Below are 27,325 nucleotides of genomic sequence, written 5' to 3'. Positions count from 1 at the left end.
TTGCCACGATGCTTCAGTTTGCATTCATTTACAAACAGATAAGGTTCTGCTTTCCATAAAGTCTCATCTAGACAAGCCAACAATTATTCCAATATGATTACTCAGGCACAGGATATAGATTCAGGTCATTCAATATTAAGTGGTAGAGAAAGACAGTATCTAAGATAAAAGAAAGGTTTCTAAATTTGAGGTATGTGAAATACTTGCTTTATTTAAAAAAAGAAAAAAAAATGTTAATATCAAATGCAAAAATAGTATGACTTGTAAAATGCAAATTCATTCTGCAATTATTCAGAACAACCTCAGTGCTGCTGAACAAACAATAAAAACTTAATTAGATGCAATAACAACTAGCTTATAAAATCTATCTTCCATATACTATTCATAGATTGTTTCATCTTTTTTTAATTGATTTTTTTAATTGATTATGATTTTTCCAGGATAACAATAGAAACAGCTATTAAAACAACAAGTAATATTTGTTCAAGTACATTGTACATGCATTTATGTGCACATATACTCCAGGCTTTCATACCAAGTCACCTAAAGTAAATTTCTAAATTTAATAATATCATTGCAATAACGGTGATCATCTCAGATTATGAACAATGCAGGGTACAACATTACCTTGCTCTCTGAATTTCAGGCTTTTAAATGCTTAGGTATAGTATCCAAATATGTGGTAAAATTTTCAAAAAATCTTATTAATTGTATGTACAACTGTATGCACACAAAATCTGTCCCAATACAAACATATGTATATGTGCTTGTGTTTGCACATACAGGCAAGTATCAGAGATCTGATACTCTTTTTTTTTTTACTTACATATGGCATTTCCTGAGAAACAGAAAGAATAGCACTGTAATTCTATGAAAAGCTGATGGCAGAGCCTACAAAGAACTAGAACAACAGTTCCTTAAAGTGCCTTCTGGGGCTCAACAGTCAAAAAAGCAGAAGGAAATAATGTTATCTGTGTGTTTCTGTCACTGTTTTCAGTTTGTTTTTTATAGTTATTTATTTTTTTATCCAAATATTATACACTAAGATGTCCATTGAAAGGATCTTATCAACAATTTAAGTTCAAATTCTCAAGTTCAAAAAATGTTAGAATGAAGGCCAGCTCTGAAATCCACATTTAAACAACTGGAATATCTACATTATTATATAAGCTTTAATTGCATCACTGCATAGTATCTCTTATAGAAATCCCTACCATGAAGAGTTTACAAGACAAACTGGAGGTAAATGCTCATAGAATTGATTTTGTTTATTGAAACATCTGGAAAATATTGTAAGTAAGATAGCAGATTGCTGAGTAAGTGCTTCACCGTTCTGGTGGATGAGAATGGCTCCGTGGAAGCAAATCCTACCCTTCCACTCCAGTACACCTGTGTGACCTGTGGTAATTCAAACCACATTTTTCACTACTGCTTCCTACCCTGCTAAGTGCTCACCTTGAGACCTAGGACTCCAATCTGCAGAAGGAATTCATAGTACTTTCATAACACTCACTGCTACAGCTGAAAATTGCAATGGCTTTGTAGTTTTGAGAATACCAAGCACTACGTAGCGTTAAAATATTTAGTCATAAACTGCTCAGAATGGTTACCCAAAATCTTTTAACTTTAACATATTTGTCATGCTCCAGTTACATCTCTATAAAATTGAGATAATTATTTCAAATCCTGTTTCCTGGGAGTATCATTGAAAACATAGATGTTAATATTTACAAAGCACAGCTCTAATGAATGCTGATAATAGTATATTTAGAGACAGGTTTGAAAAATGCCTAGTAACGATGGTACACAGATCACATGGTAGGGGAAGAGAATACAAGTAGGCAGCTATATTGCAGTGTCCCACAGGAAACACCATATAAAATTGCACCCCCCAAAACTGCATTCTGATGTACATACAGAGTAGGGATGAACTAATGTTGCACAGCTAGCTCTGACTTCTGAACTAACAATCCATATGCTTTTAAAGTTGTAGAACTCTTTTCTTAAAGATTTCCTCTGGGAAGATTTAAAAATAGATATATTGCATGAATACACATTTACTGCCTTAATAAGTTTTTTATGTACAAAAGGAATTTATGTTGTCTATCAACAGGAATAAAAATTATATTTTTGAATATCATCGCTTCTACATTTTATGGCATGTAAGAAAGTCACTGCAAATATTCCTGTTAGCATGATAACACACTGTCCAATGACAACTGAAATATTCATGAGATCTTTAAACCTAATCCTTTTTTTTTTTTTCCATTTAAGAAATCCACATGCAAGTTATCTTGAGAAAAGCAATAAAATATTCTTAATCAACCTTCTAAAAAAATGTAAAGTGTAAATAGCTTGGCAACACATCTTCCATTCTAACTGCTATAACAAACGGATTAATTGCTGGGTAATTTAATCAGATGGCTTGCTGATACAATTTGAGCAATGACTTGATGTGTGTCCAGCACTTGAAAAATTGGTATGGCTTTTTCAGCTAAAAGAAGTCTGTCCAGATGGCCCTAAAATGAAGAATGGTACTCAAAATGTTGTTCCCATAGGATTGGCCAGCTGTACCTAACATGGAAATGCTTCTGTGATTTTTTAAAAAAACGTTAAGTATAATGGAAAATACTGGAGAGAACGTTTAGATGTAATCCATTCACAATTTAGAGTAATTGACTCAGTTGGCAGGAGTCAGCTGAAATTATGTTTTAATAGGCACAACTGCTAACACATCTATCTCATACAAACTATATCTAGAACTAAGATGCTAACTTTTTGGAAATTACTCTTCAATTCATTCTTCCTGGCTAACACCTGTTTTGGCCTTATTCAGAAATTTGCCACCTGAAAAAAATAAACATAATAAATAGAGCTCTTCTAAAGAAGTCTAATACTCATACTAGTGAGAAACATTTGAGGGTACTTTAAATGTTTAAACAGATAAAATTAGTCAGGGCTCAACAGTTGGGAATAAAATCTAAAATACCTTCAACTGTGGAGAGGAGACATTTTTGGGTGAGCATTTGGTAACAGGCTTGCACAAGAGCTGGAAAAATTTAACAAGTCTCACACATTAGAAGCAGCATGTGTCACTTTTTATAACCCTATGAAGCTTTTATGCACATTAAAAAGCACATTAGCATCTTCCTGGAGCTCACTCATAGCCTTCATAGCAGAATTTTGTACTGCCATCTGACAAACCTGTATTCAGTCCAAGACTATGGTCTTTTCCATCTGCCAAGGGCTGAAAGTGTACTGAGAAAGAAAGCTGAATCCTTGAAACTTCCCACCACAGTAAAGAAGGAAATTTAACATGGCTCCAAGGAAGACCCATTAAGACTTCATCAAACATTCATCAAAAAGACAATCATAACTAGACTTTATGGGCTGGAGTGCTACTAGAAGAAAAGCAAATAAAACAATTCTGATGGTTTCCATCAAGACAGATAGAATCCCCACACAGAGAAGAAAAATGTTATTTTAGTGAATGTAGCTACACACAAAAGAGGAAAAAAAAATCCTAAGACTTTAATACTATCACACGTAATATTAAAATGTACTTCCATGGTAATTTCTTAATATCTAGGAGTCATTCTATCATAAATAAAACCCCTATGAAAGTTCTCTGGTTTAAATGTTCATACAGTGTTTACATTTCTTTTATCCAGTCAAAGCTAGATTAGATTACCTGTAATTGATTTTTAAGTATTTGTTCAATCTAATTTGTAGAAACAAATTGAAGATAGACCAAAGATATCAATAGCTGCTTATAAATAAGAGAAAAATAAAAAATCACGAGTTGTAAAATCTAACACAACACAAAACCATAATAATCTACAACAATGATGGCCGCCATGAATTTCTTTTGGTACAATTCCTGCTTGTTAATATTAAGTAAGTATATTGCCAGTATGATTAATCCACATACATAACACACAAAAGCATCATCAAGAAACAAATTTCTATAGTATGAGTAATTTAGATCGAATCAGATGCAGGAAGATTAGTTTTTCTTATGCTTTTTTCACTTACATTGCTTCACGAAAGAGTTTTGTTAAATAAAATGTAAAGCAATAGTTTTTTTTTTACTCAGAGAAGGTGGCAGGGACAAATACGCTAAAAGGTGTTAATGCAGGCAAACACTAAAAAAAAAGAATTAACCAGCAATCATACCAGTGGATACGGCTGTTAAGGAAAGTGTTCTTCAGCTGGCAGATATTTTTTCCAAAGAAAAGATTTAGAAATTTTTATGGTTTATCACTTTAAAAGGAAAAAAGTTTTGCTCCATATGAGAGTATATGACAGGACTATCATATACATATACATCATATATAATATATCATATACATATCACAGGGAGGGAAGGAAAATGGGAAGGAAGGATAAACTCTTTCAGGTCCTGGAAGTTTTTCAGGATGATAAGGATGATCACAGGTGGAGTGGAAAGTGAGAAAATTACAATTACAATAATTAAAACTTAATTATTTCAATGGTTTGGAGTAGTAAGTAAAGGAATCCTGCTTCTCTTGTGCAGATGGAGAAGTCCCCTGCAAGATAGGCACATGGTAACATATCTGGAAATTGTCCTAAAATAGGTTTGGAAGGTGAATTATACAGAGGTAATAGACTTCTTAAACCCTCAACGATTACCATATATATTAGTTGTGTGATAACCTGAGGTCTATAATGGAGCACTGTATGGACAAGTGAAGAAAACCACAGTCAGTTGGTCTGTCTGGAGGGAAGACCGGAAACTAGAGTAAGTAACATAATAATAGGAATTCAATGACATTTTTTGGCTTTTTGCCAGCACTTATCAAAAGTTTTCCAAAGAAAGCAGCTTTAACAGCTGCTTGTATATGAGGTTTTAAGACTACACTCTCTACACTTGTTTTTGCTCTCAGAAGCCAAGAAAATGAATTAGGCAGTCAGTGAGAATTCAGACAACTGTATAATTTTAATTAAATCCTTTGGTAAAGCTAGTGATTATTTTATCCTAATAAAAGGTTTTAAAGTTTTAGAAAAAATTAATAGGTTCCTGAACAATAGGTGTGGAAAATTTTGAGACTAAATCAATCCACAAGCTAGGAGTTAAAGGGATTTTAGTCCTACCTTAAATGAAAATCTTAGTGCAGCTTCACCTACACAGTTTCAATTGAAAGCTTTAGTGATACAGGTGTCCAGTGCACATATTAACCCACATGAATGCTACTGATTTGCTTTAAAGTCATGGCAATACAAGGAAAAAAAACCTACTGGTAGTATGTAATCCTAGTACATAGTGGTTTTGTTTTATAGATAGAGAGATAGATTTAGAAAACGATAACTATGAATATGACTACCAAACATTCTTATCTTTAACTTGGTTTGGAGAGCTTAAAAGAGAAGCTGGTAGAGCTTTGACTTGTGAATGACTGATCTGTAAATATCTTGATGTTCTTAGAATTAATTTGAGTATTCTTCCAGTATGTCACATAGTTTATTCTTCTGCACTAAATTTCTTACTGTGATCCAAAGAGGTATATTACAGAATCATAGAATGGTTTGGGTTGAAAGGGACCTTAAAAGCTATCTGATTCCAACCCTCTGACATGGGCAGGGACACCTCCCACCAGACTAGGTTGCTCAAAGCCCCATCCAGCCTGGCCTTGATCACCTCCAGGGAGGGAGCATCCACAGCTTCTCTGGGCAAACTGCTCCAGTGCCTCACCACCCTCATAGTAAAGAATTTATTCCTAATATCTAATCTAAAGTTTAAAACCATTTTTAATCTTTAGTTTAAAACCATTACTCCTCATCCTATCACCACACTCCCTGACAAAGAATCCCTCCCCAGCTTTCCTGCAGACCCCCCTTAGGTACTGGAAAGCTGCAATGAGGTCTCCCTGGAGCCTTCTCTTCTCCAGGCTGAATGACCCCAGCAGCTCTCTCCACCTGAAAAAGTATCTAGAGAAAGAGGATAGAAAAATCAAGAAATTTCCTATTTATATGAATATGGTGCATAATTATGAGTATGTTTAGGATTTCTTACTTCAAAAAAAAAGCTGGATGAAAAGATGCTGCTAAAGGAAACATCAGGAGGGGCAAAAGAATGACGGAGTCACTGAGAGGATATTGGTGAACCTAAACTTTGTGGAATGTTCCCCCCTCATGGTCAAGCTGAGGAGACAGACACACACACAGCCTCCAGAGGATCTGAAATATTAAAAAAAAATAAAATAAAAAGGAGAGAGAGGGAGAGAGAGACAGAGGGAGAGAGAATGCCCACATTTATCATAGCTATTTTACACACTCAGCTGAAGTGCCTAAGAACCTAATAATACTGTTTTCCCTTTTCTGGGGACATGCACATCTTAAAAAAGCATTTTTACCTGCCCAAGGTCTACGTTGTCTTCTACAGACATCTGTCTCTTACTGCAAAAGGAATAAGGGTGCCTGGAGTCGTACTAAACTACTTCAGCTAGTGGGACAATAGACCTTTCTATGCTTTGAAATTTGGTCAAAATGGACTAGATAGCAAACAAAAAGAGCTAGGAACAAAAGAAGTGGAAACTCCTGAAGAGCTTCTCCTGCCTCCAGAAAAACAAGCACAAATATGGAAGCAGATCTCAGTTCTTTTCACCGCCCTGTTCATAGGTCTGAAGGTCTATTTCGCTGTTGAAAAAAACAAAAACAAACAAACAAACAAACAACAACAAAAAAAAACTTGGAAGGAAAGAGTACATTAAGGTAAACATGATTCAGGCCTATCATGCTAATGCAGCTGAGAAGTAAGGGCCTACAGTTCTATCCAAAGGACAGAAAGCCAGAAGTGCCCTCAAGGGACAAAAAGTTGTATGAGACTACAGAGCGCTTTATACCCATAATGTAGCACAGTTTCTGTAGAGGTTTACATTGTCAAGTGTATCTGTACTCAAGAGTGCTAAATGCTGAGCTGGTACAAACCATTGTGGCTTTTCAGCTTGTAAATGAGCAATGCCATTACACAGCTGGCTGTCTGGATGCCATAAAAATTCTACTTATCACTGAATGTAAATGTTCTATCTCGAAGTTGCAGCAGGTCTGCCTTCCACTTCTGGTCCTGTTTTCTTCATGGTGAATTCAGCCCATCCTCTAAATAAACGTCCCCATAAACAGATGTTAAATTAACTTATGATCAGAGTTGAAGTAGAAGAGATGCTCATCCACACCAGGAAAAGAAAGCAGAAAACTATAGCATAAATATCTAAAATTACCAGTGAATTTGTTAGGAGACAGTAATGGTTCAAAATGTGTTGTCTTACTGTCTGCTGACTTGTTAAGTGCTTCTTCCTCTTATGAAAAATTATCACAAGGAACTAAAGGGTATCCCATAATATCACAAAATGTTGAAATCTCACAATGCATTTCTCAGGTTGATTGCAGAATTGCTTCATTTAGATACAGATCTGTCTTATTCAATTACCAGTGAAGACTACAAAGCATTTTAGTAATGCCATATGTCAACTTAGCTTGCTGAGATATTGTAATTGGCTCCTTTTTAACTTCAGTGATGTCAGGAAAAGATGTGCTTAGCAGTCATAAGTATATATGCCTTGGCACTACTAAATATCTAGCCAGTTCTGAGACTGCACGTATCTGCAGAAGATTCAATGTTGATATATAATACCTGTTTTTGATGTGCTGGGGAGAACCAAGACACTTGAAGCTTCCATTCACCATAATAGCAAGCCGTGTGCAAAGGGCTTCACATTCCTCCATACTACAAAACATGGTGGGGAAAGAAAAAGGGATTAAAAGAAGACAAGTGAAAACAGAGAACACTATTTATACCTACCTTTAATTAAAATGGAAGTAATCTGGACAGCTGCAAAAATAGGTACAACAAAATCTTTGGCTTTAAAGGCAACGGTTGAAATTGTAGCCCTCGTTGGTTCATACCAAACATAATTACCACATGACACCTAGAAAAGAGCCTCAAAACTGAGTTTATGGTTTTAGTCCATATCTAATTTGACCAATCTAGTTATGATACAAAGGTTTTATTACTACAGCCACACAGCTGGCAGGCAGTCACAGAAACGCCACTGAATGTGAGACAATTATTCCCTGTAATATGTTTGCGGTCATTTTAAGCAAAGGGATGGAGGGAGAAAAATGAAGTTTGCTCAGCTCGCCTCTTGCAAAATATATCTCCTTAAAAAGGAAAGTTACCCTTAGCCTGACTGCAGGACAGAAGAAGATGCAATACACTATAGTCCAAACAGAATTTAGGACATGGAAAAGCAACTGAATAGAAAAGCATGTCATATATGACTTAAAAAAAAAAAAAAAAAAAGCATGTTATAAAAAAGCACGTTACAAAAAAATTTGTAACATTTGTTAAAAAAATTGTTACAAAAAAAGCATGCTATGTATGACTGCTTCAGATGATAAAGAATAACTTTGACTTGTAAAGTTTAGGGCAGATATGCTGCCTTTCTACATATTACACAGAATTATGTGAACATTTCTTCCAAAGCATTGCTTCAGACAGGACATCAGTCAGGACACATTCATCAAAGAGCTGACTTCTCAAAGAGAAGTTGAAGTTGTTTGATGTTCTTGCAATTCACTGTGCTTACTTCCCCATCGCCTCTGAGAAAGTTAAAAAGTCTTCTCGAATGCCTCAGCCATATAGCAGTCCAAATTATAGTATTTACTGAGTGAGCAGGGAGATTAAGTACCCTCCTAGGAATAATTTTCTTAAAATGGGACAGGAATAGGGTGAGAACTGCCAAACCACAAGCCACTATGTTTGAGAGAGATGGTGAGACAGCTAATGCATTTTCCCACAAAGCAGGAAGTTAGCTGAGTCATTTTGGCATGTAGTATGTCATAATGCTCCTCTTGGCATAACAATTCCCAGTTAGGACAAAATAACACAAATTTAGGCCTGTATGGACTGTCAATACAACCACATTCCTCTCCTGCCTCAAAACAAAAGTTGCACATTTTCTCTGAAAATGAAGTAAATAGGTCTCAAATGCCAATCTTTACACAGGAAACCATCTCTATACCTCGGTGCATTTACTTGCTGATATGCATAAAGATTCATTTCATAAGAAGGAATATTTTACTTATGAAGTAGCCTTCAAGAGAATAATCTCAAATAAATCTCCAATGGCCTTCAGCAAATAGTATAAAATAATTTCTCTTTCATCCAACCTGCCGTAACAATGTCTGATTAATTAGAAACGAGATATGTACACTATCGCTGTACTTATAACTGTTTCAGACAGAAGTCAGTAATTTGTGGAGCTAAATGAGCAATTAGTTACAATTTATTTGATGGATTTATTTATTTATTTATTCTGTTCACAGCATATTAATAATGAGACCACACATCTCTTCTGTTTAGCTGGTGTTTGACAACAGAGGGTTCTTACTATGGACTGGAAAGTTAAAGCAAACTTTACTGAAGATGACTTAATTTACACTGTGTAACTTCTGTTCCCTAATAAGTGAGCTGGTAAACACTTGGGGATCAAATACAGGTATGTGCTTTTGAAGATTCAGTTTCAATAAACAATATTCTTGAAACTTCTGACTGCATTTTTTTCAGCAATAATGTCACACGCACATGTACAGGGACAACAAATAGACATTTTTAGAACATATGAAAAATTTAGCATCTAGCAAACCTATAAGGAAGTTTTGCTACATTCTGTTATTGATTTATTTACTTTTCAAATTTCATTTGGCCAAAACATTGTGTTGCTGTTTTGATTAATCATTTTTTGTCCTTTCTGGGCATGTGTTCATGACCTTCAATCGAAGACATTTTATATATAATTATACTGACTATACTATAATCCCTAGGGGAACAAGTAATTTATTCCATTCTACTACAGACATTACAAAACAGTTCTGATGTTTTCCCCAATAAAATGATGCACCAATAACCATATCAAAGAATTGACAAGATAGATGCTTCTAAGAAGACAGGGTTAATCCTTCCATTTCCAGCAGTGGATACAGAAAATAGCTGATGTATCTGTCTTTAGCATACTGCAGCATTCTCCTTCAATATGCTCATGCAAAACAAATTCATTAATAAAATCAGAAAAGTGTTTTCCACTCCTGTGTTTCTAAGGATTTGTAAAGTGGGCAACTGCAAAAGGATAAGTTGTGTTCCGAACAAGAGATGCTGCAACATTGAATGGAAAGAGCTTAGAAAAGGGAAGATTCACTGCATCATGTTTCTGCCTGCAGCCTCCTTAAGCCACAATCTAATCCTTGAAAAATGAATATGGAAAATATTTATGATTTATGTACGTTCAACTTTCATGAGCAGGAAGGAGTTGCTAAAGGATACCTAAAAGAGTGAATATGAGTGAAAAAAGAGTGAATATGCCTTTAGAATATTCTCCTCTGCCCTCAGTTAACAGCAAGTGAGGAAGGACAATAGGAATACGCTTGCTGCTGTAATAAGGGTCACACCTGTGGGATGTTAGCACAGCTGCACAGCCATCCTGAACTTCCTTCAGAATGGTTTTCCAAAGGTAGCGTTTAGAGCAAGGATCCATCCCAGAACTGGGCTCATCCTATGGGAAAAATGAAAATAATGATACAGCATCACAGGAAAAAGACAGCAGACTTCCAGCCCAGTATGGACAGAATTCACAGTAACAGTACATATTTGTCTCATTTTAAAAACTATGGTTTGGGGAGGTAACTGAAAAGACACCCTGATAATTTTTTTTGTGTTAGCACATTTAACTTCATTCCTATATTTATAAAACACATCTTTTTATTCCAAAAAAAAATATGTGTGTGTATGTATATATGTATATATATACATGTATATATTCTATAGGAGAGACTTGCAGGTTTTTTCTCACACTCTGCAAGGTTTGCGTTTGTGTCTGTCCCCCTACATGCATAGCTGCCATGAGCGCAAACAAGTGCTAAAGGACTTGTGCTAACTCACAGCTGCTTGCTACTGCTCACCCCATACCAGGCATAGACAGTATGTTTGGACCATACATCTTCCAGCTGTTACTCCTGGAGTCCCTTTAGAAAAACTCCCACCCGTGATGGAAAGAATCCACAGAATTAAATAACAACCCAATCAGTGTTGCCCAATGCAAACTACCTGGCTTTTCCTGTTTCCAACTCAGATGGCTTCCATGGAGAAAGAAGCAAAGCTACAAAGACTACATTTCCCCTTCCTATCTAATCCTGCTTTCCCCGTAGATCAAATTTTGACCTCTTCTAATCATAGAAACATAAAGAATGATATCTGATTGCCAAAAACAATAATTTTAATTTTAATACTGTACAATTTCATGAAGGCTATCAGCACCTTCATGACATATCAAATTAGGATGGCATGGGCTTGGCCCATGTAGCAAGGACTCCTAGCTGAAAATTGTAAGCAGAGTTATCAAGAAACAAAGCAAACAAAGCATCCTGTCTGATGCTGATTGTGGTGCTTAGCTACCAACAACAGAGGTGAAAAGGAATTCGGTTCAGCCTCTTAACTGTAGAGGGGTAACAAAACAAAAATAAAAAGCAGTAAAACTGAAAATATAATAATAATAATAATAATAATAATAATAATAATAATAATAATAATAATAATAATAATAACAATAATAATAATAATAATAATAATAATAATAATAATAAATAAGGCTATCACCTAAATTAATAGCTACAATCCTGGATACAAGCTGGAAATAGATACAGTAGTTTACATAGGTGCTTTTGCTTCTCAGACAAAAAAAAAAAAAAAAAAAAAAAGAGAGAATTTTTTAAAATACTGAGCAGCTCCCTTAAAATCAGATACCTTTTTTTAAAACCAATCAAATCTTTTAAAGTTTTTGACATGTTTATACATTTCTTTCCTTTTTTCATTACATATGCAATAGCATCTGCCCTGAAGGTATGGCTACTTGCAGTAGCAAGCTGTCATAAAAACATTAAAAAACAGTTGGAGCATTTTCTAAGATCAGGAAAAAAGCACTGAAATAAGATTATCTCCTTTTACTAACTGAACCAGCATCAGTTTAAGCATAAAATGTAAATAAAATAATTCAACTCAGAAGTGAGTCAACATTATGAAGCTAGAAGAAACAAAATATGTCTCATTTTCAGAACATACAGAGCTTTGGAAATGTAAAGCCTATAAAGCCAACACCAATTTTATATTTTTCTACTTAGTCTATGATCTATGACTGGAAGTACTATTTGCCCTCTCAACTCTGGAGGACAAACCACATCCTCCTGACAATTCTGAAAGGCTGATTCAACCATTAAACTGGTTGAGATCTTCCCACCCAAGGTTGAAGGAAGAGTGGTCTCATCTTCTCTAGTGAAAAAAAAAAAAATATGTGGTGATGAGAAAAAGAATATAGTACAAAATTCCCATAGCTTTGTAATTCCATGATCTTCAATACAAAAGACATTGCTTATGCTGAAAAGGCCAGTTTCAGGCCTAAATGAATGGTAAAATGCGGGCACCAAGACAACACATAATTCAATTTAACACCATTCAGGATTATTAGTTTGATTAGTGAATCCAATAAAAACATAAAAACTGGACAATTTATGAAGCATGATGAAGCAAGGAATATGAAAATCCTCAAAAAGACAGGTAATTAGTAATGCCAGCACCAAATTACTCACTAAAATCAAAATCTTCCTTCTTGAGATGGCCAGTAGAATTGTTCATACATATTTTTCTCATGTTATATACAAAGTAAAGAATACATACATCATTAACGTATTTTACAGCATTTTTTTTTCTCTTCTACATAAAGAAATCTTAAAATAAGTTATTAATCTATTTGGGTCATGGGATGCTATAACTGCATTTGTACTTGTTTAGGGTCCTTTTTCCTTGCCCATCCCATTGACTCAAGGAAAAGAAGAAAAAAGAAAAAAGGAAAAACAACATCAGATTATGATTTGGAAGCACTGGTGAATAAAATTAAATGTTCATACAGCAAAGCAAACAGGACAGTTGTTCATTTGTGTATCAATTACTTCTTGACTAACCAGAAAACTACCTGATTGTTATTAAAGCAACACACAAGACAAGGAAATTCAATGCATTTATCATGTTTCCAAAGTAGCCGTGGTACTGCCTCTACTCACCAGTAAAAGTATTTGGGGTTTACCAACTAAAGCCACAGCAGTAGAGAGTTTTCTCTTTGTGCCAGCACTGTATGTTCTCACCAGTTTGTCAACATGGGCATTGAGATGTAACCGGTTGACAAGGTCCTCTGCTACCTGCAGTTTAGAAATTTGAAAGTCAACAAAGACAAGCCAAATAAGGTAGACATTTAAATACACTGTTCATGAAGATTAAAAGTAAGCATACAAGTTATTTCCTCATTTACCCCCATTTGCTGCATATTATTACTTCTGAATCATAGAGGTGCACAAAAAGCTATTTTGGGACCCTTTTCCTCCACACAAAGAATAAGGATATTCTTATATAGAAAATTTGGCTCTGTCATTCCTTGTAATTCCTTGTGCCATTTACATTCACTTTGGTTTGGTAGCTCAATGATCTAAAATGTTCCTCATTTTACTTAGTTCTCCAGTATTCACCTGATCAAACACCTCAGTGACAGAAATTCAGGAAATAAAATTCTACATCAACCACAAAAATGGAAATGGCAGAAAAGAAAGTCATGGATCAAACATTTAGAGTTTCTTACAGATCATTTAGGATTACATTAGCAGACCTTTGAAATAAAGGGGAAGGGCAAATTAGACGCAGCTCTTGGGTGTAATATTGTGCTTAAATAAGTATTTGTGATCCACAGTGGTCATGCATAAGAGTGCAGCAGGAGACAATGCTTATATCCTCTATGGCCTTTCTTCTCTACCAATCAGAGACAATCCTAATGTACTAGCCTAAAGGCTACCTCAAATACTGCTGCTAAAGAACTTTAAATGTACCAAGAGCCTTTTTCCACCTATAGCAACTAGACCATCCAAAGAGACCTCATGCAAAAACATGTAGGACTCTTCTACTCAGCACTAACAGACACCCTACAAAACACTATGTCTTTAGCGGCATGCTGCTTGGTGGCTCTATCATCAACAGGTGATAAAATTTGCACTACAGCCAATCTACCTTTATGCTAGATGTAGCACAACCAGGGGATTCTTGTAACAAGTAGTTGCATGATGCTCTAACTCATGTCTCAGATCCAACACCAGAGCATCCACTACAGTATTATGCGTTATTTTTGCTTCTGTTGTGCTACCTTCAGCAAAAAGCAAACATTGGAAGGATTTGTCAGATCAGATTGACTGTGTTGAGTTAATTTAGAAAATCCAACAGAAAACAATATATCAGTCAACAATACTATGAATATTCACTATCCATTTCAAATAAACTGCCATAAACAATCATTTTCATGAGAACTTTATGCAATTTCCTTAGGAGACAATACTCCAGATATTCATGACTCTTCTAGCAAACTTTTCAGTAATACGCATAAAAATAAAAGACATCTCCAAGTTCTTTGTAGGCAGGAATAATGCTGCAGCAGTACGAATCTGGAATGCTCTAGCATAGACACTGGCACTGGTATTCCAAAGTCACTTGTGTTCTGTGTACCTTATTGTATAACCTGAGAACAGTAGATGTTCTCAGACTAAACCTACATTCAAAAACGTTGTTCTAGCTACATTAAATGAAGAAAGTTTAAGAAAAAGAAAAAACAAAAAACATTAATCAACAACTATCAAACCATCCACAAACAATTTTATATTGAAAAGTTCACATCTTCTTCTGTTTCAGAGGTAATTCATAGTGTTTTGCTTTCCTTTAGACACTATTGCTGTATACCAGTACAAGTGCTGCAAACTCAAATATTCTGTGGTTTTAGAAACAGTTGAAAGCCTAAGCTTAATTATAAGATATAATAGCAGAGAGTCTTTTGTTTTTGTTGTTGTGTTTGTTTGGTCTGGTTTGTGTTTTTGTTGTTGTTTTATCTTTCAAACATAGGTCTTCTTATACACTAAAGCAACCTGTAAAATAAATACCTCTAAAGCACATGGTAAACTGCTTATCCACTCTACTAAACTGATTTAATGTTGCTACGACTGGAAATGCATGCATGTTAGTGATGAGAGGATTATCCTCCTACAAATCACAGAATCATAGAATATTCTGAATTGGAAGGGAGTCACAAGGATCGTTGAGTCCAACTCCTGGGTCCTGTGACCACTGCCCTGGGGAGCCTGTCCCAGTGCCTGACCACCTTCTGGGTGCAGAACCTTTTCCTTTCATGCAGCCTGAATCACTCCTGTTGCAGCTTCAAGATGTTTCCTCGGGTCCTATTGCGCGTCACCAGAGAAAAGAGATCAGCGCCTGCCCCTCCATTCCCCCTTGTGAGGAAGCTGTAAGACTGCGATAAGGTCTCCTCTCAGTCTCCTCTGCTCTGGGCTGAACAAACCAAGTGACATCAGCCACTCCTCATATATCTTGCCTTCCAGAGCCTTCACCATTCTATGGATTCTATGATTCTAAAGTGACCTCAATGATAATGAAAATGTCATCTGAATGAAAGTAGATATATTATACATTAGATATAGTGTGGAAGAGCCTGCACATCTTCATTATAACTTCATTTATCTGTATAACCAGTGGTGTCTTCTGGTTTACATCATAGTGTACCATAAAGTAAAAATGAAAATCCCTCTTAAACGACTTTAAGTGAAATCCAGAATTGGACATGTGACAAATCTTCAGATACACACAATTATGCAAGGCATTTACAATTCTAATGGTTTCCTTCCTTTAGTGAATATGAGATATATCCACAATCACCTTCTCTCCCTCCCTGTCCTATTCATCATGATGTTCTATTTCTGGTTTCAATTACTTTCAGCAGTGAAGAGTGAGGAGATACATGAGGAGATACATCAATTTATATAGCAAGTTGGTAATATCGAGGCCAAATGAAAAGACGCAGTTATATGCAAAAATATATTTTGTGAGTGCATTTGAACCATAAAGATGTTTTACATCTACTCATGCCTGTAGTCATGAATTTAATCTTTCCTCCCTTTCTCTTCCCCCCATCCAGATAACAGAATTTATATCTTTAAGCTAAAAATTTCCCTATTTTCCAACATTCCTTAAACTGATTTATTTTCCCTATCCAAGTCTAATATCTAAAGAAAAAGTTCTTTTTTTTTTTTTTTCCAAATTAATTTAATAGTTCCCTCAACTTTGGAATACTCATTGGAATAAGTCCTTGAATCTGTAAAATCATGTACAGACCCATGTGGGAGCAGTTCTTGAAGAGTTGCTGCCTGGGGGCAGCCCTCGCAGGATCAGCTGGGGAATGGCATCCCGTAGGAGGGACCCCACATGGAGCAGGGGCAGGGAGTGTGACTGTGAAGGAGAAGGGGAGACGAAGATGACAGCAGGGGACTGACCACAGTCCCCATTCCCCACTCCCCTGCACCACCTGGGGAGAGGAGGTGGAAGAGGGTGGATAGGGGGAGGGTGGTTTTAGTTTGCTTTTAGTTTCTCACTTCTCTAGTCTTTTAGTGACAAGCAACAAATGACATTAATCTCCCTATGCTGTCTGTTTTGCCTGTGGCGGTAATTGGTGAACCATCTCCTTATCTCAACCCTTGAGCCTTTTCTATTGTATTTTCTCCACCTCTTCCTCTGAGAAAGTAGTTGTGGTGGAGTTCTGCTGTCCAGCTGGGTAAAACCACCACAGCAAGGTTACTTGAACTTTTGCACACATCTTAATTTTTCTAAGAGTAAAGATTAAAGTAGGCATTGTGCTATCTATCGACCAGGAAACCAAGAGGTACATTTACTTCTCTCAAAAGCAGTAAATGATATTAATATGATATTAAAATGATATTAATTATGTAACCCACAATGCTAATTATTTTCCGCTGTCCTCCAAAGTTACCACTAATAGTAAAACATTAAGTAGTACTGAGAGTGATCAGCTAGTATGTCTTCCAGAAAAAAATGGATTGAGTCAGAGAGGCCTCAGTCTATTAGAAGTCTAGAAATGTAGTGTAGCTATCCTGAGTTGAAAGGCTGTAAGCATCAGCTTTTTAATTTTTCATAATTCTGACAAAATAAACATAACGTGCAACTCTTTGTTATTTTATTGAGAACAAAACCATTGAAAACCAAACCCGACTGAAAATACTGAAAGTGTGTCAGACATAACAGAAATAATAAGCATAAGATGAATTCTAGAGTCACTTGAAAAAGTTATACAGTCCCCAAAGAAAAGTTGTTCTATCTGTCAGGTTCTGAGTAAATTTGAATGCCATATAGATTAAGTATCCTAAGAAACAATCAAGCATCAAATCCATGCAAAACAGTATTTATTCTGCTTCAGAATAAACCTTAAATTTTTATATTTCTTCCATTAGGAAAGTGTATCTCATGGTCAAAGTTCTCAGGGAAAATAGTTCTTTATCCCAGATAATAAAACTGTACACTCTAATTCTGCTTGGAGTCTTAAAAAACAAGCATGAAAGATTTGTGGATGCAGAGAGTAACTGCTTTTACAAGTTCCTGTTTCCAGCAGCGCTAGAATAGAGCACATAAGCAAGTCAATGAGGCTCCAGAGTCAGTGCAAAAATATTCCTGGAGAGTGAACTTAAAAAGAAATCACATTGGCACAGTAAAAAGTTGCCTCTGAAAGCGTGGTGAAGCTTGTTTTGAGATCTGCAATGCATAAGTTTTAATGCAAATGGAATGTGTCAATTAATGTTGTATTAGTATTTGACTTTTTTTTTTTTTTTTTTTTTTTTTTTTTTTTAACAAATTGTATGCAGTCTTCTGGAACAAACTGAGATGCCGAAACTTGATATATTAAAGAAATAAAAATAACTATTAAAATACTGTGTTAAACCAGCATATGTCTAAATAGTCCACAAGCTCTACTTCCAACTTACCAGTTTTTATAAAAATAACAAAGTTTCAGAGCAGCTTTAGGAAGTAAAGTAAAACTTCATGTTCCATGAAACTTAACATTGATAGCAAATGACCCGTTTTCCTCCTCCTTTCCCATTCAGTTAATTACTGTTTTGGAACATTAAGTGCACTCAACTTTATGTCAGGCACTTAACTCCTGCTGTTGATAAATCTGTCTAGCAAAAGGATTTGATCTTTGAAGTTAGTGCTTCAGTAGATTTCTTCAGTAGCAAGACATCCAGTAACTCACCTGCCCACTTGCTAATTTGTTTTAAAACTAAACGAACGTATGTTGCTTTCTGCATAGTAATCAAAACCATGTACTCCCTAGAATATACACGTGTGTGTGTGTGCACGCACTAATATCAACACTCACATGTAAGCATTCAGAGGCAAGCTTGGAACACCATATCATAGGTAGGAGGGAATGAGAAAATAACAGCTTACATTTCCATACAGTTGCTGTTCCAAAGCATTCTCAGCCTTATTTTCTTTATAAGCAACTAAAATGCACACTTTCTCCAGGCACCAGCCATTTCTGGGTTGAAGCACAGCAGCTGTTCAGCACTTCACAGCAATGCCACACTGCTGGGAGGGCCCACTGACAAAAACATTTGTTTTCCTCTGAGATAGCTGCACTTCAGTTGTTGATGAAGGTAAACTGGAGTAGCTAAGTAATATTTGCAGGAGGCCTTTGATGCCTTGATTGCAAGCATATGGCAACAAAGTCTGCTCTGTCATCTATGTAGACCAAAAACAATGACAGCTGAAAGGAAGAATGGTCTCTATATCACAGATGTGATACTAAGGCACAAGAAGCAGCACCTAGATCATCTAAGGTTCAGGATAGTCAGAAGATTGACAGTTATCTTCCCTCAGTGCACCACAGTACCATAACTCATCTCTAAACAACAAATAATTTATTTTAATCCACTTGAAGCAGGAACAGTATGTGAGTTACTACTCCTCTTGAGGAACTGTTCCCCATATGGTTTTGAGAGCGTCCATTGGAGTATCTGTGTACTAATTACCCAGAGAATAGATGGAGTTGAATACAAAGTGGAAGCTCTTAGGTACAGAAATTATTCATCAATACTTCTGCATTTGCAAGGGGTTTTATGAATGCCAGATATTTCAAAGAGCGAGCAAAATTCTCATTTTAGAGGAGGTATAGGAAGTCAGGTTATCCTTGTGGCTCCTCACCAAATGCAGACAGGCAACAGCAATCACAGTGGTGTTCATTTACATATGCACATGCAGAGAGACCCCCTGCAGGCACAGCATAGAAAGCTGTTGGTATCATCCTGCTCACTGCAATCTGGAAAATTTCCCAGACACCTGAGATGAGTTCAGTACCACATGGGACAGGTTATTTATGAAATTCAGATCCTTGTGGCAAACCACAAATCTATCTCCATTCTCAAGGCTCCACACCAGCTCCTGATCCTGCTCCTTAGGCTGTCTGGAGACAGCCTAGCTGCCTCCAGAGCAGCTGCTGCTGGAAACCTACATCATAGGCTCATTGCTACTCTATTCCTTTCTGATGGTCACCATCTGCCTCACTTTATGTGCTATTCAGTCTATTCACAAAGGGAGATTGTTTCCTCTATGCTCCAGGGTGCACTTTCTGAGAGCAACATGTATGTATAAGACCTCGAGTCTGTGAGTTTAGAATCATAGAATCATAGAATATGATTCTAGTTGGAAGGGACCCTTAAGGATCATCAAGTCCAACTCTTGACACCGCACAGGTCTACCCAAAAGTTCAGACCATGTGCCTAAGTGCACAGTCCAATCTCTTCTTAAATTCAGACAGGCTTGGTGCAGTGACCACTTCCCTGGGGAGCCTGTTCCAGTGTGCAACCACCCTCTCTGTGAAGATCCCCCTCCTGACGTCCAGCCTAAATTTCCCCTGCCTCAACTTAACCCCGTTCCCGCGGGTCCTGTCACCAGTGTTAATGGAGAAAAGGTCTCCTGCCTCTCGACACCCCCTTACGAGGAAGTTGTAGACTGTGATGAGGTCTCCCCTCAGCCTCCTCTTCTCCAGGCTGAACAGGCCCAGTGACCTCAGCCGTTCTTCGTACGTCTTCCCCTCCAGGCCTTTCACCATCTTCGTAGCCCTCCTCTGGACACTTTCCAACAGTTTCATGTCCTTTTTATACTGTGGTGCCCAGAACTGCACACAGTACTCGAGGTGAGGCCGCACCAGCGCAGAGTAGAGCGGGACAATCACCTCCCTTGACCTACTAGCGATGCCGTGCTTGATGCACCCCAGGACACGATTGGCCCTCCTGGCTGCCAGGGCACACTGCTGGCTCATATTCAACTTGCTGTCTACCACGACCCCCAGATCCCTCTCTTCTAGGCTGCTCTCCAGCGTCTCATCGCCCAGTCTGTACATGCAGCCAGGGTTTTCCCGTCCCAGGTGCAGGACCCGGCACTTGCTCTTATTGAACTTCATGCGGTTGGTGATCGCCCAGCTCTCCAACCTGTCCAGATCCCTCTGTAAGGCCTTTACGCCTTCATTTGAGTCCACAACTCCTCCAAGTTTGGTGTCATCAGCAAACTTGCTCAAAATACCCTCTATTCCTACATCCAGATCGTTTATAAAAATATTGAAAAGTACCGGCCCTAAAATGGAGCCTTGAGGGACCCCACTGGTGACCGCCTGCCAGCCTGACACAGTCCCATTTACCATAACCCTTTGGGCCCTGCCCGTTAGCCAATTGCTCACCCATCGTATGATGTTTTTATTTAGCTGTATGGTGGACATTTTGTCCAGTAGGATCCTATGGGAAACCGTGTCAAAAGCCTTGCTGAAGTCCAAAAAAATCACATCAGCTGGTTTCCCTTGGTCCACCATACGGGTGATCTTATCATAAAAGGAAATCAGGTTAGTTAGGCAGGACCTACCCTTCACAAACCCATGCTGGCTGGGACCAATGACTGCTTTGTCCCCCAGGTGCGCCTCAATAAGTTCGAGAACCAACTTCTCCATGATTTTACCAGGCACTGACGTGAGACTGACAGGCCTGTAATTGCTAGGGTCTTCTTTCTGACCCTTCTTGAAAATCGGCACAGCATTTGCCAGCTTCCAGTCTACCGGGACCTCTCCAAATTCCCAGGATCGTTGAAAAATAATTGAAAGAGGTTCCGCGATGACGTCCGCCAGCTCTTTCAGCACCCGGGGATGAATCCCATCCGGACCCATGGACTTGTAGGGATCCAGGTGGAGTAGCAAGTCCCGCACATGTTCAGGGTCAGTTGGGAGTTTGTCATCTCCACCGTCCCGGTCCTCCAGCTCAGGGCACCCTGGGTCCCGAAGCCCATCATCGGCATTGAAGACAGAGGTAAAGAAGGTGTTAAGCGTCTCTGCTTTGCCTACGTCATCGTCTGTGAGGAGACCTTCCCTATCAAGGAGCGGCCCTATGTATTCTTTAGTTCTCCTTTTTCCATTTACATATCTAAAAAAACCCTTTTTATTTTCTCTCACAGACACAGCCAGCTTCAACTCTAGCTGTGCTTTGGCCACACGAACTTTCTCCCTACAAACACGAACAGCATCCCTGTATTCTTTCCATGACGCCTGGCCCTCCTTCCAGTAGCGAAACACTCTCTGTTTCCGCCTAATCTCCATTAGAACGTTCCTGGTCAGCCACGCCGGCCTCCTGCCCCGCCTGCCTGACTTGCGATATTTAGGAATTGCCTGATCTTGTGCTTCTAGGAGGCATCGCTTAAAGAGTGACCAGCACTGGTGGACATCGAGGCCTTCAAGAGCAGTTTCCCAGGGGACCTTGCTGACTAGTTCCCTGAGCAGCCTGAAGTCCGCTTTCCCCATATCTAGGGATGAGGTTTTGGTGGCACTTTTCCTTCTGTCACCATAAATTTTGAACTCAACCACTTCATGGTCGCTATGACCGAGGTGGCCACCAATCACCACATCTCCCACCAGACTCTCTCTGTTTTCTAGCAACAGGTCTAGGAGGGCACCTTTCCTAGTTGGCTCCGTTAGCACCCGCACCAAGAAGTTATCATCTAGGTGCTTCATGAACCTCCTGGACTTAGTGAGTTTAGTGAGTCCCCTGAAATTTATTTAAGACTAAGTACTTCTATCATTCAAATGCTTTTCTGAACCTCACACTCTTCCTAAGATGTCTTAAAAACTGCTTCATTTATAGCGCATGGTGTACCATTTGGACATATGGGTTATAATATATTGTACTTTCTTCTGAAAATTATTAAAAAAAAAAAAAAAAAGCTTAACAGCCATGTTTACAGCACTTTAAAGAACACTGCTGTGTAATTAAAAAATCAAACTTTGATTCCATTTTAAATTGCACTGAGGACCAATAGTATTCAATAGCTTCTGTAAGAGGTAAGAATATTTACTAGCATCATTTTGAATGACTACACCGCTCTAGGAGAGAGGCCAGAATCTGTTGCCACCTATGTTTCTTTTAAAGCACCATGATAACAAATGCTCGTTATGATAGGCTTTTAGCCCAATTGTTAGATCTGCCACTTAGTGGAAAAAAAACACATAATTATAGTTGAGAAGGCTAGTACATTAACAATTAGCCCTTAATATGTTTCCTTTAGATCAAAGTAAACATATTCATGTTTGTAGTATTCTGCCAGTACTCTGAAGCAAAAACTACCGATGATGAGTTAAGATCAGCAAACAACTAAGTAAAAGACTGCAGCGTGATTTCTAAGAACCCTGCAAGAAGTATACTGTTAAAACAATAAGCTAATGTCCAGCCAGGGTCTATTAAGGAGATAGCCCAGGAGAAGGTGCAAAGACTTGCAAGAAGCTTTCATATCCCCTAACCTCTGATCCAGCAACACCCAAATGATTAGCTTAAGGAAACATTCAAACTATTACCTGCCCTGATGCTATTATTGGGGTAAGATAGCAGTTATTTTAGAATATTCAGTGTCCCATTGCTGGAGACAGACCTTTTTCTCAAATAGTACCTAGCTGCTGGGGGAAAAGCTGCAAAGAAACAAGAAGGCAGACTCAATACATAGACAAGGAACTGACAATAAACCACTTGGTGAACCCTGAGGCAATAACCAAGAAGGCGGTAGGTAGGTAGGTAGCTAAGTAGGGAGGTAGAAAAGATTTCAGTTACATACAGTTTTGTTTCTAGGAAATGGGAAAGGAAGACGGACAGTCTTGTGGAAGTTACAAGGACAATGTGGGATACCATACAGACCTAACAGTTATGTGGTACCAATCTATACAGCACAAATGAACTTGATTTCATATCACACTTCAGTTTTCACTTGTAAATAGAGATGCACAAGAGACTGAACTGCTTAAGAATAAGCCATATCAGAAAATTCCATCAGTAAATTATAAATAAAAATAAATAAATAAATAAATTTTATACTATTACCATTTAGTATGTGATTTCTAGTATGAGTTCACTGACGAAGCTCTTTAAAGATTCAAAGAAGAAAAAAAAAAAGGGAGAGAGAGGGAGAGAGCTATTTGTTGCTCAGAACAGCCACATCTGTATCAGTAAACCCAAAAACTCCCAAGTGACATTCCCAGATATTGTAATAGCCTTTGCTAGTAAGTTTAGTATGTTGTTAAACTATTTCCTGACACAGGTTTGGCCTCTTCTCCTCAGACAAATCCAGGAATATTTTAGGGACTGCTCCCAGCAGGCAATTTGAATGCAGCCACTGCCTTGTGAAGGTTAAGGCTTTTACCAGCTGAGTGCTGACAGCTGCCACTTGGCCTCGGCACCCAGATGCTTATTTTCTTTAAATAGAAATTCAACAGATTTCAATTTCTTCCAAGTTTAATTCCATCTCTGAAGAAAAGGTGCATGACCTGGCACATTTGGTGTTCCTTCCCAGTCCTCTACATGTGGCAATGAAGGTATTGAATCATTCATAAATTTCATTTCCTTTAGAATCTGTGTATCAGAGATTGTATTTGCATATTTCACTATCCTCAGTGAAGTTACTGTGTTTGAACTAGCACTGGACAGAAAAAAAAAAAAATACTTTTTAGATAAATTAACATGACAAAAAACCTTATTACAAACACTGTTAAGATGAAATATTGGATATTATCACGTTAAAAAAAGCACCCTTCTTTCATAAACTCCACTGCCCAACCTGGCTGCAGCTCCACCTGCAGATCTGTTCATATCTGTTCATACCTTACAGATATGTTGTTTTGGAATTCCACGCAGTATGCAGTAATAATAAAGATGCTCCCAACCCGTTAAAAGTTCATCCAGGGCATCATGCTGTGGACAATAGCCGATAAGAATGCCTTCAGAGTTAGCAGACAGTATATCCATTTCAGATCTGCTTAAAAGAAAAAAAAAAAAATGTAAAAAACACAGCCCTGGTTTTCACCCTTGTGATATAGAGTCTTCAAGACAAGTACACATCTCTTACTCTGTTGGTAAATGGGTTTGACTCTCTTCACTGTCATCACTTAACATGGTACCACCCATACTCAATGCAAGCTTTTTGTCCCTATCTCTGAGATATGCGCTGCCACCCATGCTTTATTGCTCCAAATGTACATGGATGAACAAACACAGGAGGACAGATCTATGAGAACTAATTCTTACCAGGTTTACCTCCCCTATACATTTAGTAGACCCTGTTCTGGGGGGATATACTTCAAAACCATGCAGTGTTCATGACATTCAATATTAGAGGGGCATTAGTCTCGAAAGAGAGAGCAAAACATTGCTGTGTATTCTTTACGTTCTGTATACATGCATACATGCATTGTCTAAACAACAAAAGCCAGAAAACCAAAGCCTATTAAAGACTAGAAAGTTTAAAGACAATACAGGTAAAAATATAAAGTGATTCTGATTTCAGAGACTTTGGCCATCTCTTCATAGCTGTATGGCATTACTTGAAATTGCATTCATTGCTAAGAAGCAAGCTTGATTGCAAGGGTATCTCATTACCCATAATGGCATTAAATCTATCCTATTTATTCCAACATCTAATCCAACATTCAATGATGCTGATTTACATTTACAGAAAAGACCTGTCAAAACTAAGCTACTTAATTAAAAAGAGAAAAATTGAGTTTTGAAAAAAGTTTTTAAAAGGTTCTGCATTACAGAATGGCTTACCCCTTAGTGGTTGTCTATGTTTCTGGTTAAGAGAACTAAATATATGATTATTAATTTAGACACAATGTAAATGCATTAAATGGAGGATCTACTAATACCAGCACCAGTGAAAATAGAAATATGTATCTCCTGTTTCTTAACAACATTCAGGAGTCTGAAGAAAAAGAAAACACAAATTACATTTTACTTGATGAATCACAAAATCAAAATATTTTAATCCTTTCAAAAGATAAGTTATCATGATTATGATGAACCTTGCTGGAGACTAATTAGAATGGGCTTTTGCTCTTAATGGCAAAGATATAAAATTTTAGTACCTTTGTAGGTTTGGATAGTGCCAAGGCAGTTAACTGCCTGTAGATATCTCCCTAGGTAAAGACTTAGAAAAAAAGAAAAAAAAAAAGGGGGGGGGGGGGGGGGGGGGGAGGAGCGAAGAGGATGCTAGAAGTGCACTCTGTCATTAAATCTATATCTACTTAAAGATTATCTTAAATAACATATATACAGATTTTTTCCCAAGCCAGTTTCTAGACATACCTAAATCAAATTAAATGAGTTTTAAGGTCATATTTACCATAAGCTATGGACTGAATAATGTTGATCTTACTACATGACCTGACAGAAGCTGTGTATTCTTTATTTAACAAAATCTAACATTGTGAAACTATCTACAGTGAAATGCTGTCAAGATGCTGCTGAATAGAGAGTGATGTGCATAAGGTTTGCTATACTAGGAAGATTCAGGCAAGCTAACAAGGCTTCTTTTTCTTACAGGTACACTCCTTGGAGTCTGGGTTTTTAGTTACATGCCAAGTTCAATCACAAGAGAACAAATCACACTCAGGGGTAAATTCAGGGACATTTACTCAGCATGAACTCTCTATCTGGATAGATACATATAGCTTGGAATGGATTTATACCACGAAGAACAAAAAATAAGTATGCATGGCTGCGAAATATAACAGACACCTGATGTCCTTAAGCTAGAACTTGATTAGACCATAGTTACTCAGCTTGCATTGGGTAATAAAAACACTTCTGTGTCCACAGTGCTAATTGCACAGATACAATTTTAGTGTTGTGCTTCCTATGAAGCATACACAGCCTTAGATGAACAAGATCCCACCCAGCAACCTTTAGCTTTCATAAAGAAAGAATGGAGTGAGAATACATCATTTAATATTCTTACTCAGCTTGGTCCTTATCTTGCATCTACATCCATTAGTGCTGACCTTGAACACATAAAGCGTTCCCATTAGTAAAGAAATTCTAATGTATCCACTAATGAACTCACGGACCTATCCGTCATAAAGCAGAAAGAAATCTGAATAGAATTTAACAACAACAACAAAAAAAGCCATATGTGGATTCTAGCTTTTTATTGAAATATTTTTGATATATATATTAGAATGCCTACTCTTTCCACAGCAATAATACTGAGTAGATGTCCAAAACAAAAAGGTTGGAGATCAAAATTGAGTTTTGTTTAGCCAGCATAACGTTTCTCTGAATACTAGAATAAGAGATGAAAGAAAGCCACAGCATAAGCTTTAATTACAGAACATATTTTAGGATAGACACCTGCCTTTATCTCAGGAAATTAATTTTCCTTGGAATTCAGTTAATTTCTCAAATCTCATTTTCATGTGCTTAATGAACTTTTCAAGAAGTTACAGCATGATACCCCAAACCCTTTTCACTAAGTGATATAGTGTAAATGCTTAAAAAAAAACAAAACAAAACAAAACAAAACTCTGATGATATTCAGTACATTAATTATATCTTTCTTTAACAAACATCATGCATGATATTATCAGAATACAATAAGAAACATACATTTTTATATTTTCTGAAATATAGATTAGCATGCAGCAAACTAACAAACTTTTTCTCAGCCTAGAGAAAAGCAAGCCTTTGTTTTCTGCCCTATTATTATCAACATGCTAGCATTTCTCATTAGACCACTGATGTAAACAACATGAGAGACGGTGGGGGAAAGCTGATTTTAAAACTGAAGAGAGAAAGAACATATAACTACAGATTCCAACCTTTCTCTGCCTTTCTGTCCATAGTACAATAGACACTATGAATACCGGTGTAATTTCTAAAAACTATAGGATAGAAAACAGACTTTTACACAAATAAAAGGATTTCTGTATCATTATCAAAATATTTAGGAATGATTATCTTCAGACTCTTAGTTATTTTGGTCTGACCTATTTCAGGCATGGAACATAAGTTCTCATCT

General features: G+C 37.3%; 1 protein-coding gene across 1 annotated transcript in view; it reads right to left on the bottom strand.

The window, feature by feature from the left end:
* ABCA13 (ATP binding cassette subfamily A member 13) overlaps positions 1-27,325 on the bottom strand; it is a 196,835-nt gene that overhangs the window by 7,935 nt on the left and 161,575 nt on the right. The window contains 4 exon segments of the mRNA XM_032181104.1: positions 7,652-7,744; positions 10,465-10,568; positions 13,126-13,260; positions 24,133-24,283. Of these exon segments, the coding sequence (XP_032036995.1) occupies positions 7,652-7,744; positions 10,465-10,568; positions 13,126-13,260; positions 24,133-24,283 (483 nt within the window).

Source organism: Aythya fuligula, chromosome 2, assembly GCF_009819795.1.
Source record: "Aythya fuligula isolate bAytFul2 chromosome 2, bAytFul2.pri, whole genome shotgun sequence".
Lineage (NCBI taxonomy): Eukaryota > Metazoa > Chordata > Aves > Anseriformes > Anatidae > Aythya > Aythya fuligula.
This window is presented reverse-complemented; position numbering and strand designations above follow the sequence as displayed.